The sequence below is a fragment of the Erythrolamprus reginae genome, chromosome 5 (assembly GCF_031021105.1).
Source record: "Erythrolamprus reginae isolate rEryReg1 chromosome 5, rEryReg1.hap1, whole genome shotgun sequence".
NCBI lineage: Eukaryota > Metazoa > Chordata > Lepidosauria > Squamata > Dipsadidae > Erythrolamprus > Erythrolamprus reginae.
In genome coordinates this window covers 9,023,582-9,036,563 of record NC_091954.1, presented here as the reverse complement: position 1 = coordinate 9,036,563, position 12,982 = coordinate 9,023,582, and the positions used below count along the sequence as shown (strand labels likewise).

Sequence of the window (12,982 nt, the reverse complement as noted above, 5' to 3'; positions counted from 1 at the left end):
CTAATTCCTAGGAGTCATTAGAACAGATCCATATACAGTAGTACCTCTAGATACGAGCTGCTCTACATGGGAGTATTCCAAGATACGAGCCACGAGGGGAGAGACATTTCTGTTCTATTCCCGAGCTCAAATTCGGGATACAAGCCGAGCGTCCACTAGGTGGTGCAAGAATCCTTGCTTTTGGTTATCTCGGAGGGGAAAAACAACTTGTTCTAGATACGAGTTGCCTCGAGATACAAGCTCCCTTATGGAACGAGTTATGCTCGTATCTAAGGGTACTACTGTATATGCAAGGGATAGAAAGAGCAATATATTTTTGAATGTGTTTGATTCATTCTTACAGAGGGCCCTTCTTGGTAGCCATGGGTCGCTCTTGGCACCCTGAGGAATTCTACTGCGCTTATTGCAAGACCTCTCTGGCTGATGTGGGCTTTGTTGAAGAACAGAACAACGTCTACTGCGAGCATTGCTACGAACAGTTCTTTGCCCCAACCTGTGCCAGATGCCACACCAAGATAATGGGGGTAAGTCCACAAGCCAACTGGGAGGAAGCCTGGCCAATTCATGTCCGTGGGGGAGAGTCTAAGCTACCAGATATGGGCTGCATGAATTTGAATGACCCCCAGGGGACACTAAAGAGACAATGAAAGTTCTTGTTCTTTGCTACTGTGTAATGATCATCTACCTTTGGACGGGTCCAAAGACGGGCTACAAGAATGGTGGAAGGTCTTAAGTATAAAACGTATCAGGAAAGACTTCATGAACTCAATCTGTATAGTCTGGAGGACAGAAGGAAAAGGGGGGACATGATCGAAACATTTAAATATGTTAAAGGGTTAAATAAGGTTCAGGAGGGAAGTGTTTTTAATAGGAAAGTGAACACAAGAACAAGGGGACACAATCTGAAGTTAGTTGGGGGAAAGATCAAAGGCAACATGAGAAAATATTATTTTACTGAAAGAGTAGTAGATCCTTGGAACAAACTTCCAGCAGACGTGGTTGGTAAATCCACAGTAACCGAATTTAAACATGCCTGGGATAAACATATATCCATTGTAAGATAAAATACAGGAAATAGTATAAGGGCAGACTAGATGGACCATGAGGTCTTTTTCTGCCGTCAGTCTTCTATGTTTCTATGTTTCTAAGCCTTTGGAGGATAAGGAAGGTAGCCTCAGCTACACACACTTACTTACTTACTTACTTACTTACTTACTTACTTACTTACTTACTTACTTACTTACTTACTTACCTACCTACCTACTTATTTATTTATTTATTTATTTTGTCCAATACACAATGAGGGTTTTAGTGGGTATATATCTATATACATATCGTAAAATACATGATGAAGGTTATAGAGGAGATACTCATAGTAAAATATATCTAAGAAAGAATAGAAAAGAAGATATAGGAATAGAACATATCAATGAAAGAATAGAAGAAGAGATATAGGAATAGAAGAAAGGTATAGGAGATATAGGAGAGCAATAGGACAGGGGACGGAAGGCACTCTAGTGCACTTCTACTCGCCCCTTACTGACCTCTTAGGAATCTGGATAGGTCAACCGTAGATAATCTAAGGGTAAAGTGTTGGGGGTTTGGGGATGACACTATGGAGTCCAGTAATGAGTTCCACACTTCGACAACTCGGTTACTGAAGTCATATTTTTTACGGTCAAGTTTGGAGCGGTTAATATTAAGTTTAAATCTGTTTTGTGCTCTTGTGTTGTTGTGGTTGAAGCTGAAGTAGTCGCCGACAGGCAGGACTCTGCATAGCTAGAGGTATAACAAGCAGGAAGAGGGAGATTGTGATCCCGCTGTATAGAGCGCTGGTGAGACCACATTTGGAATAATACTGTGTCCAGTTCTGGAGACCTCACCTACAAAAAGATACTGATAAAATCGAACGGGTCCAAAGACGGGCTACAAAAATGGTGGAAGGTCTTAAGCATAAAACTTATCAGGAAAGACTTCATGAACTCAAACTGTATAATCTGGAAGACAGAAGGAAAAGGGGGGACACGATTGAAACATTTAAATATGTCAAAGAGTTAAATAAGGTTCAGGAGGGGAGTGTTTTTAATAGGAAAGTCAACACAAGAACAAGTGGGCACAATCTGAGGTTAGTTGGGTGAAAGATCAGAAGCAACGTGAGAAAATATTATTTGACTGAAAGAGTAGTAGATGCTTGGAGCAAACTTCCAGCAGACATGGTAAATCCACAGTAACTGAATGTAAACATGCCTTCGGTAAACATATATCCATCCTAAGATAAAATACAGGAAATAGCATAAGGGCAGACTAGATGGACCATGAGGTCTTTTTCTGCTGTCAATCTTCCCTATGTCTTTCCAAAGTTTTTTTCATTGGTCTAACTTGCTCCAAATGTTTCTTTCCAGCCCTAATCAGGTGCTAACAATGTTCCCAACTCTTACCTCCTTGCAAGCTCTTTCATTGTTACTCTCTGCAAAGAACGTTTTCCAAACCCTATAGGTTTTTTGTTTTCATTGCTTTGCTTACTCCGAATGTTTCTTTCCAGCTGCTAATAAGGTTCCCAGCTCTTACTGGCTTGCAAGCTCTTTCATTGTTACTCTCTCCGAATAAAGTTTTTTTAAAAGCCCTAACCAGGGGGATAAAATAATGTGCTGAAACTGACCAGACTAAGGATGATAGCCAGATGAATACCTGGTAGGCAGATTCTTTTCCCCTATTTTCCTTCCCCAAAACTAAGGTGCGTCTTATACACCGAAAAATACAGTAGTTGGGATAAGTGCTGGCCTTCCCCATGCTCCTTTCCCCCCAAAAGGAGGACATTTATGGAAAAACCACTTCTCCTTTCTCTTGCAGGAAGTGATGCATGCTTTGAGGCAAACCTGGCACACCACTTGCTTTGTTTGCGCCGCCTGTCGGAAGCCGTTTGGAAACAGCCTCTTCCACATGGAGGACGGAGAACCATACTGTGAGAAAGGTATGGCACAGTTCTTCCCTCGGTTGATAGCCTTGGACATATCGTGTTTCCCCGAAAGTAAGAGAGTGTCTTACTTTCTTTTTATCCCCAAAAGCCCCACTATGTCTTACTTTCGGGGTATGTCTTATATTGGAAAAAAAATTGTCAAATGTTTTGTTTTAACCATAAAATTAACATTTATTAACAACCTGAACAGTATTGTATTCACCACAAAACAGCAGATGATACCCCAGTATGCCAGTATGTATGTTTTACTGATGTATGATTAATACTGTGTGCATTACCGTATTTTAAGCAGGAGGCGGCAGTGACAAGTGCAGGGGACGGCGCGGTGACGTATGGAGAGGGGGACGGCGCGGTGACGTATGGAGAGGGGGGCGGTGCGGAAGTGGGCAGGAGGCGGCGCTCATTAAGATCAGAGGGAGGTGGCAGACGCGGCGACGTATGGAGAGAGGGACGGTGCGGACGTGGGCAGGAGGCAGCGCGCAGCTAGATGAGAGGGAGGCGGCAATATCCCCGTGTTTCCCCGAAAGTAAGACATATGTCTTACTTTCGGGGTACGGCTTATATTAGCCGACCCCCCTGAAACCCCCGATACGTCTTACAATTGGGGGTGTCTTACTATCGGGGAAACAGGGTAGGTATTCAAACTTGGCAAGCTTTAAGGCTTGTGGACTTCAACTCCCAGAATTCTCCAGCCAGCATAGCTATTCTTAGACTTTCACGGGTATAGCTATGTAAGTTTTGGTGTGTTTGGGTCTTTTCCCGTGTAAAATTGAAAGTGTTCTTGCAATGTTTCGATGAAAACACCAGACTGAAGATGGTGAGTGTGATCTCAATCTTACACAGGAAAATACCCAAACACACTTCCCTATTCAATATACAGTGGTACCTCTACCTAGGAAAGCCTCTACTTACGAACTTTTCTAGATAAGAACCGGGTGTTCAAGATTTTTTTGCCTCTTCTCACGAATTATTTTCTACTTACAAACCCAAGCCTCTGAAACTGTAACCGGAAAAGGCAGGGAGAAGCCTGCGTGGGGCCTCTCTAGGAATCTCCTAGGAGGAAACAGGGCTGGAAAAGGCGGGGAGAAGCCTCCGTGGGGCCTCTCTAGGAATCTCCTGGGAGGAAACAGGGCCGGAAAAGGCGGGGAGAAGCCTCCGTGGGGCCTCTCTAGGAATCTCCTGGGAGGAAACAGGGCCTCCACCCTCCCAATCCCATGCATCATTTGCTTTTACATTGATTCCTATGGGAAAATTTGCTTCTTCTTACAAACTTTTCTACTTAAGAACCTGGTCACGGAACGAATTAAGCTCGTAAGTCGAGGTACCACTGTACATTGGTTAAAAGCCAGAATGTCAAGCATCCAAGCTAAATCAGAGTCCAAGTCAAAGTATAGTGATCCCTCGATTTTCGCTGGTTCGAACTTCGCGAAAAGTCTATACCACGGTTTTTCAAAAATATTAATTTAAAAATACTTTGCTGTTTTTCCCCCTATACCATGGTTTTTCCTGCCCAATGATGTCATATGTCATCACCAAACTTTCATCTGCCTTTAATAAATATTTTTTTATTAATAAACTTTAATAAATAAACATGGTGAGTAATAATCTAAATGGTTGCTAAGGGAATGGGAAATTGCAGTTTAGGGATTTAAAGTGTTAAGGGATGGCTTGTGATACTGTTCATAGCCAAAAATAGTGTATTTACTTCCGCATCTCTACTTCGCGGAAATTCAACTTTCACGGGCGGTCTCGGAACGCATCCCCCGCGAAAATCGAGGGAACACTGTACTCCTCAAAGTTTCAATTTATTGCCAGAGCCATCCTGGCACCTACACTGGGAAACCTGAATCTCAGTTTCCCACCCAGTTGAAAGTTCACATCCCTTGTCCCCCACCCACAAAATTGTCACATTGCCCACTCCGATTGTGTCAGCATGACCAGTTCTCCTTCCACTTCCGCCCAGGTGGGTGGGCATAGGATGGCCTTGAACCACTCGAAAGAATCCTTTCTGGCTGCATCTCTTCCCTCGTGAAAATCACCTCTCCCAAGTTCCCCTAAACATCAAGCCTTCTATAGATAGTGTGGCAAGCCGTTCATTTATCCCCAACCTCGGCATCAGCTTGACACTGTATCGTCAGAAATTGTATCATCCAAGTCACATTGTCTTTTAATGACTCAGGATCTATGAAATGGCCAACCAAAATCAAGCCACTTTACCATTGAAGAACTTACAGATGGGATGACAGAAGCCATAATAATACAGTGTTCCCTCGATTTTCGCGGGGGATGCGTTCCGAGACCACCCGTGAAAGTCGAATTTCCGCAAAGTAGAGATGCGGAAGTAAATACACTATTTTTGGCTATGAACAGTATCACAAGCCTTCCCTTAATACTTTAAAGCCCTAAATTACAATTTCCCATTCCCTTAGCAACCATTTAGATCATTACTCACCATGTTTCTTTATTAAAGTTTATTTTAAAAAATATTTATTAAAGGCGGACGAAAGTTTGGCGATGACATATGACGTCATCGTGCGGCAAAAAACGTGGTATAGGGGGGGGGAAACCGCAAAGTATTTTTTAATTAATATTTTTTTTAAACCGTGGTATAGCTGTTTCGTGAAGATCGAACCCACGAAAATCGAGGGACCACTGTAAAGGCAAGCGCTTAAGAGGGGGGCAAATAATTCGTAAAACAAATGTTGTGTTTTTAGTTTCTTAAGGTTTTTGGAGGCTATTCCTAAGCTAAAGTTGAAAGATCCTTTGGTCTTGGATCTTTCCAAAGGAAACACCCTCAGCTGGAAATCCCCTCTTTCTCTACTGCTTTTATTCATGCTTTCTTCTTGCAACTTTTTGCCAGAAAGTCTTCATATTCTGCCATTTTCCCTTAGGGATGACTTCCAAAAAGGCAAATACTTTCATGTATCTCCTCTTTGTTCTCCTTTTGTTTTTCCCCTTTCCCAAATTTGCAGGATATTGGGTTTTTTGAGGTCCTATTTTGTTCGCAATAACTTTGAAAAGCAACTGCTAGTTTGAGTTCACCGTCCTAATCAGTGAAAGTTTGCAAAAACATTTTTTACTACCACACTATGGGTGTGGCTTGCCAGCCATGTCACCAGGTTTGACGATCGTGTGACCGGGGTGGCTTAAAGGTCATGTGACTGGCTTAAAGGTGGCCAACTTGATGTCACTTGGGGTTAGGGTAAGGGTGCCTGGCCTCTCCTCGCCTCAAGGAGATACAATTTCCCTCTCTATTTACTATTACTGAACTTCCAAAATATACTATTTAATTATATGTACAGTGATACCTCATCTTACAAACGCCTCGTCATACAAACTTTTCGAGATACAAACCTGGGGTTTAAGATTTTTTTGCCTCTTCTTGCAAACTATTTTCCCCTTACAAACCCACCGCCACCATTGGGATGCCTCGCCTCTGGACTTCTGTTGCCAGCGAAGCACCCGTTTTTGCGCTACTGGGATTCCCCTGAGGCTCCCCTCCATGGGAAACCCCACCTCCAGACTTCCGTGTTTTTGTGATGCTGTAGGGGAATCCCAGCAGGGAAATCCCAATAGTGCAAAAACGGGCGCTTCGCTGGCAACGGAAGTCCGGAGGTGGAGTTTCCTAGCGAGGGGAGCCTCAGGGAAATCCCAGCAGCGCAAAAACGGGCGCTTCGGCTGGCAAAAGGGGTGAATTTTGGGCTTGCACGCATTAATCGCTTTTCCATTGATTCCTATGGGGAACATTGTTGCGTCTTACAAACTTTTCACCTTAAGAACCTCGTCCCGGAACCAATTAAGTTTGTAAGACAAGGTATCACTGTATTTATGCCATATGTGTACATATATATTACACACAGGTACATAAAAATATACATCATCTGCTATATAAACTCTATGTGTATGTACACACACACACACAGAGCTCTTCTAAAATTATACACATTCAACCTCATTTACTGTAATAGGAAAAACATACCCAGAGCCTGGAAAGTGGTGGAGGGATTCAAAAAATTTTCTACCGGTTCTGTGTACCTGACCAAATTTTTTCTACGGGTTCTGCGTACCTGACCGTACCTGTAGAAGCCCATCACTGGTCCTAATACACAGCGTGCAGTAGAGGAAAATTTGATTCCCAGAAACTATTTTGACATGGTCGTACAATTTTCGTTCTCTTACTCCTGCAATTTTTCTTCCATTTCTATAGCTTTAGTTCTGACATTTCCTTTAAAACTCTATCTTGTTTGTGGGTGTTGGGGGGGTGTTATTTGTTTATTTGTTTTTCATTTTTGCAAAAATTCATTTGCAAAAGATTCGTTTTTGCAAACAACCGAATGGCTTCCATCTGATTGAGCAGTCCTAAAAAAATAAACAGATTTTTTTTAGAAAAAAACCAGCATGTTAAGTAAGGGGAAAAAGAAGGTCCTTCAGTTAAAAATCAAAATGTCCCAAATCTAGAGATTTTTAAGAAATGTAATTATTGCTCAAGCATGGCTAATATTTACTGCGGAGGAATTAATGCATAGTACCGCCGGAACCGCCTTCTACCGCACGAATCCCAGTGGCCGATAAGGTCCCACAGAGTTGGCCTTCTCCGGGTCCCGTCGACCAAACAATGTCACTTGGCAGGCCCCAGAGGAAGAGCCTTCTCTGTGGCGGCCCCGGCCCTCTGGAATCAACTCCCCCCAGAGATTAGAACGGCCCCCACCCTCCTTGTCTTTCGCAAGTTACTCAAGACCCACCTATATCGCCAGGCATGGGGGAACTAAGACATGTCCCCCAGGCTTATTATATTTCACGTTTGGTGTGTATGTGCTGTATGGTTTTTAATTGATGGGGGTTTTATATATTTTATTATTAGATTTGTCCCATTGTTATACTGTTTTTTGTTACTGTTGTGAGCCGCCCCGAGTCTTCGGAGAGGGGAGACATACAAATCTAATAAGTAAGTAAGTAAGTAAGTAAGTAAGTAAGTAAGTAAGTAAGTAAGTAAGTAAGTAAGTAAGTAAATAGGTAAATAGGTAAGTAAGTAAGTAAGTAAGTAAATAAATAAATAAATAAATAAAATAATAATATTCATTCTATAAATCAAGGGTCCCCAAACTTGGCAATTTTAAGACTTGTGGACTTCAACTCCCAGAATTCTGGGATTTGAAGTCCACAAGTCTTAAAATTGCCAAGTTTGAAGACCTCTGCTATAAATGGTTGGATCTGCAGCCTGGGCTCCGGCATTGCTTCATGTCGGAATGCCTCACCGATCATGTTTAGTCTTGCCTTCCTTCCCACGAGTTCCCCATGCATCCTTCTTTGCTTTCACAACTGCGAAAATGCTCTTAAATCTGGTCAGGCTAAGAGAGAGAGATCAGCAGGCTGATCTCCCCACCCACCCACCCACCCCTTGTCGTCTCTAAGAAATCAGGATTCGAAACTAGTTCTTCCTGCTCCTAGTCTCATGTTCCAAATATTGTGCCACAACCCATTCCAAACACCATTCCAGAAACTCCCACAAAGCTGAGGAGGAAGGCGAGCAAAAAATAAACCCACAATTTTGCATCCCATCAAGGAAGGCATTAAAAATTCTCTGTTGTCTTTTTGTCCCAAAACTACATATGGGTGTCTACGACATCCCCAGAAATCAAGAGAAGGCTTCATATATTTTATCGTAGTACTCTTTATGTTGTAAACCTCATTTTTTTCTCCTTGATATGTATTCCTCTAGACTATGTTGCCTTATTCAGCACCAAATGTCATGGATGCGACTTCCCCGTTGAAGCTGGAGACAAGTTCATTGAAGCCCTTGGTCACACCTGGCATGATACATGCTTCATTTGTGCTGTAGGTATCTTCTCAAGACTGGTGGGTGGGTCACAACATGTAGCACACAAAGATAGATTCCAGGGAATGGAATGAAATGGGATGGAGTAGAGTAGAGTAGAGTAGAGTAGAGTAGAGTAGAGTAGAGTAGAACAGAACAGAATTCTTTATTGGCCAAGTGTTATTGGACACACAAGGAATTTGTCTTGGTGCATATGTTCTCAGCGTACATAAATTGTACTTTTTGACCCGTGCAACACACAGGTCCTCTTTTTTTTTTAAATAAAGTTTTATTGATTTTTTAAAAATTTTTACATAAAACAAACATATAACAGTGCACAGTGCATGTGCCCATCACCTAACAATAACACACACCCCATCACCCCCGCCACCCATATAAGAGGATTCAAAAAAGATTTAATTATTTATCTGTTACTCCTTGGCTCTATCTTGCGTCAAGTATTACTAAAAGAGTGATTGCAATTTATTTTTCATATTTACATCACAGATTCTACTTAACATATAATCTTTTACCTTATTCCATCGCACCATCAACTTCTCCAATTTATCCTCATCAAAATTGTTTAATCTTATTTCCATAATTTCAAAATGTATGTGGTCCACCATGTACCAGTACCAATTTTTTAATGTCCATTTTGTAGAATCTTTCCAACCTAATACCATTACCGCTTGGGCATTACCAATGCTGCCACAGGTCCTCAATGGAAGGCAGGTTGGCAACAATTGTTTTTTCTGCAGTTCTGATTTTCCTCTGAAGTCCGTGCCAGTTCTGTTGGGTTGCAGCACCAAACCAGACAGTTATAGAGGTGCAGATGACAGACTCAATAATTCTTCTGTAGAACTAAAGAAACCGAATGAAGGAAATCAGCACATCTTAACTTTTAGATGGCTCTAACTTTGCTGGTTTTGCAGAATTTATTTATTTGTTTGTTTGTTTATTTATCTATCTATCATCTATCTATCTATCTATCTATTTATTTATTTATCTAGTTAGTTAGTTAGTTAGTTAGTTAGTTAGTTAGTTAGTTAGTTAGTTAGTTAGTTAGTTAGTCAAACAATTATAGTGTGGTAATTTGTACAAATAAAACATTAGATAAGTAATGATAAAAAGCAACAAAAGAATGGAGCGAAATGTAGGGACTCAGAATCGCACTTGCTTAGATGCAATTCCAACTTCCTGTATTTTTCGTTTGCAGGTTTGCCATGTTAATTTGGAAGGTCAACCGTTCTATTCGAAGAAGGACAAACCTCTGTGCAAGAAACATGCCCATGCCATCAATGTCTAAAGAAAGACCCGGAAAGGAATTACAAAGTTAAAAAAAAAAGTTTGGAGGTTGATTCAACGGATTAAATATAGATCACTGTGGATTTTTAAGGATATAGGGAAGGGGAGGTCACAAATTATGAACACTTTGAATTATGCTTTTGTGTGTGCAGAACTGTTTCTGGTGCACAAAAGAATGAATGAATATTCATAGGTTGATGGCCAAGTTGGGTTGCAAATGCTTGAGCAAAATGAACAAAATAAGGGGGCAGTTTCTATATATAAACATATTTAGGATTGGCTTACCCCAGTACAACCCATCACTGTTAAAAAGAATAAATAGAATCCTTTCTTAGTATTATAATACAGCTCGAAAGTGTCAAATTACATAGAGTAACCTGGAGTCACAGTCCATTGCGATGAGTCAATTAAGTATTCCCTATCAAGCCAACAGAGAGATACAGTATTCCATTGTTATATGTCGTGACTCTTCTTCACACTCAGGTGTGGCATAACTTTTAGGTTAAAAAAAAAAGTGTAGGCCACATAGAATTAACTAAAAACACACCATGGACTGACCCAATCAAAGCTTGAATCCAAACACAACTAAAAAACCCCTTTGGTTAATACTCCCTAATTATCAGGGTTTCTTGTATATAGATGTGGTTATTTTGAATTTTGGAAAAAAAACCATGCTTTTTCCAAGCTGGTAAATCAGATCCCCAGTAATTGTGAATGGCTCTTCCTAAATCTCATTCCTATATTGGCAACATCCCCTAGAGTAGAACCATTAGAAAACGATTGTCAAAGGACTCTGGATGTGCATGGACCTTGAGCATCTGATTGTTGGTAGGAAAGTTGGGCAAAATGATGAGGAGTATTGCATGGAAGAGTGAAGAGTTAACTCATAGTATTATTTTTCTTCTCTCTGCCATTTTGGAAGGAAGGAGAAAGTGTTGGGTTGTGTGTTCACCATGCCATTGTCACTACGGTATCAAGACAACTGACTGTGGAGGAAACACACACTTATGTATTTTTTTCCCCCCAAGGATGAGATCCTCCAACTTGCTTGGAGATCACTTGCAGTGGGTAGTAGAAGCTGTAGTCTTTGGATATCTGGAAGTCAATACTTTGCTTTTCATTTGAGACTCTTGGCCAACTGATAGACAAGAATTTGGCTGGAACATTTACTTTGAGTTCTTGAAAACTCTTACTCATAATAGCAGTAAATAGGGAAGGTGGTAATTTCTTTTTTGTTGGTGGTTAGGAAAAGCTACATAGAGGTCTTCAAACTTGGTAACTTTAAAACTTGTGGACTTCAACTCCCAGAATTCTCCAGACAGCGATGCTGCCTGGAAAATTCTGGGAATTGAAGTCCACAAGTCTTAAAGTTGCCAAGTTTGAAGACCTCTGAGCTACATCATACCATAATTGCAGCTACAAAAAGATATAGAGAGGGTGGATATCCAGGTGTTTTTTTTAATTTGTTTTCAAGAATGTGACATTTTGTTTGGTTAAAGCTGGTGCCAATCACCGGACAAGGACAAGCCTTGAACAAGACACTTGCGACAGTGTCTCTAAAGCAGTGTTTCCCAACCTTGGCAACTTGAAGATATTTGGACTTCAACTCCTAGAATTCTGGGAGTTGAAGTCCAAATATCTTCAAGTTGTCAAGGCTGGGAAACACTGCTCTAAAGTGTGTGGTTGTGTTTGCTGCTACAAGGGAAAGAAGCCTGCAAAATCTTGAGTAGTTTTCCTTTCCTTTTGAAAAAGTTTTTGAACAAATGCTATTTAGGATTTCTGCAATTATTTACTTTTTTTTTTTTTTGAAGCTTTTGTCCTCTTGTGTTGGACAGCCTGTATTTATTCTGGCTAGCATTTGGGTATTTAATCCTTTAGCATCAGGTAATTGTTTATATTCAGTGAAGCCACTGGCTTATATCTCCTGAGATAAGCATCCTAAATTTAGACGCAGAAGGACTCGTTCTATGTCAACATTGCTAGGTGCACATTTGAATGGGCAACACTGTCATAAAGATAAAAGCCGTTTACTCCAGTCGAATACGCTCCAATATGGAAGCTTATGATTGCTTATTTAAAACAATGTACAATATTTATTATTCATTTTGGGGGGGGGGACCCGAAGAAGGAAGCAGTTTGATTTTCAATATTTGCTGTTTGACTGGAATCCCAACCTCATTCAGGCTAAAAGCTAAAATAAAAGCTGCATTATAACCACGGCTTCTTTGCAAAATTCTATGCTTTATTTTAAAGATCTCTTTTGGATCCTTCGGGAGAATAACATGTGCTTTATCGATGATCTTGCATTAATAGGGATTTTAAAACGCTTAACCGGGATTGAATCCAATCCATCATCGTTTGTCTTCTGCAAAGAATGGAACACACCGTGACAATATTTATTTCACTGAATATAACATTTGTTCCTTCCCTGCCTTGGATAGTTGAGGAAATCTGAAGTCTTGCTTTTGCGCATCGGTAGTACAGTGGTACCTCATGATACGAACTTAATTGGTTCCAGGAGGAGGTTCGTAAGGTGAAAAATTCGTAAGATGAAACAATGTTTCCCATAGGAATCAATGTAAAAGCAAATAATGAGTGCAAAGCCTTCAGGAAAATCCCAAACTTTAGAAGGGAGGCGAACAGAGGGCAGGGAGGAGCAGCTAAAGGGGGCGGGTGGAAGAAGCAAGGCTAGGCTAAAGGGTGAGTGGGAAGGAAGAAAGGCAAGGGGGGCACCCCTCCCTTTTCTTTCTTCAAAAGACACTCTTTCAGTGCCTCTGCAAGCACGCTGTTCTCTGCAAAGTCTTTCCTCCTCCAAGCCGCCCCTCCCTTTTCTTTCTTCAAAAGACACCCTTTCAGTGCCTCTGCAAGCACCTTGTTCTCTGCAA

The 12,982-nt window shown here is 41.1% G+C and overlaps 1 protein-coding gene across 4 annotated transcripts in view; it reads left to right on the top strand.

The window, feature by feature from the left end:
* LDB3 (LIM domain binding 3) overlaps positions 1 to 12,311 on the top strand; it is a 187,111-nt gene extending 174,800 nt beyond the window's left edge. For all 4 annotated transcript variants that reach the window (XM_070752054.1, XM_070752050.1, XM_070752049.1 and 1 more), the window contains 4 exons: positions 344 to 524; positions 2,851 to 2,971; positions 8,697 to 8,812; positions 10,009 to 12,311. In XM_070752054.1, the coding sequence (XP_070608155.1) occupies positions 344 to 524; positions 2,851 to 2,971; positions 8,697 to 8,812; positions 10,009 to 10,098 (508 nt within the window). In that variant the 3' untranslated portion in view covers positions 10,099 to 12,311. The remainder of the gene's footprint in view (positions 1 to 343; positions 525 to 2,850; positions 2,972 to 8,696; positions 8,813 to 10,008) is intronic.
* The last annotated feature ends 671 nt before the right edge of the window (positions 12,312 to 12,982 follow it).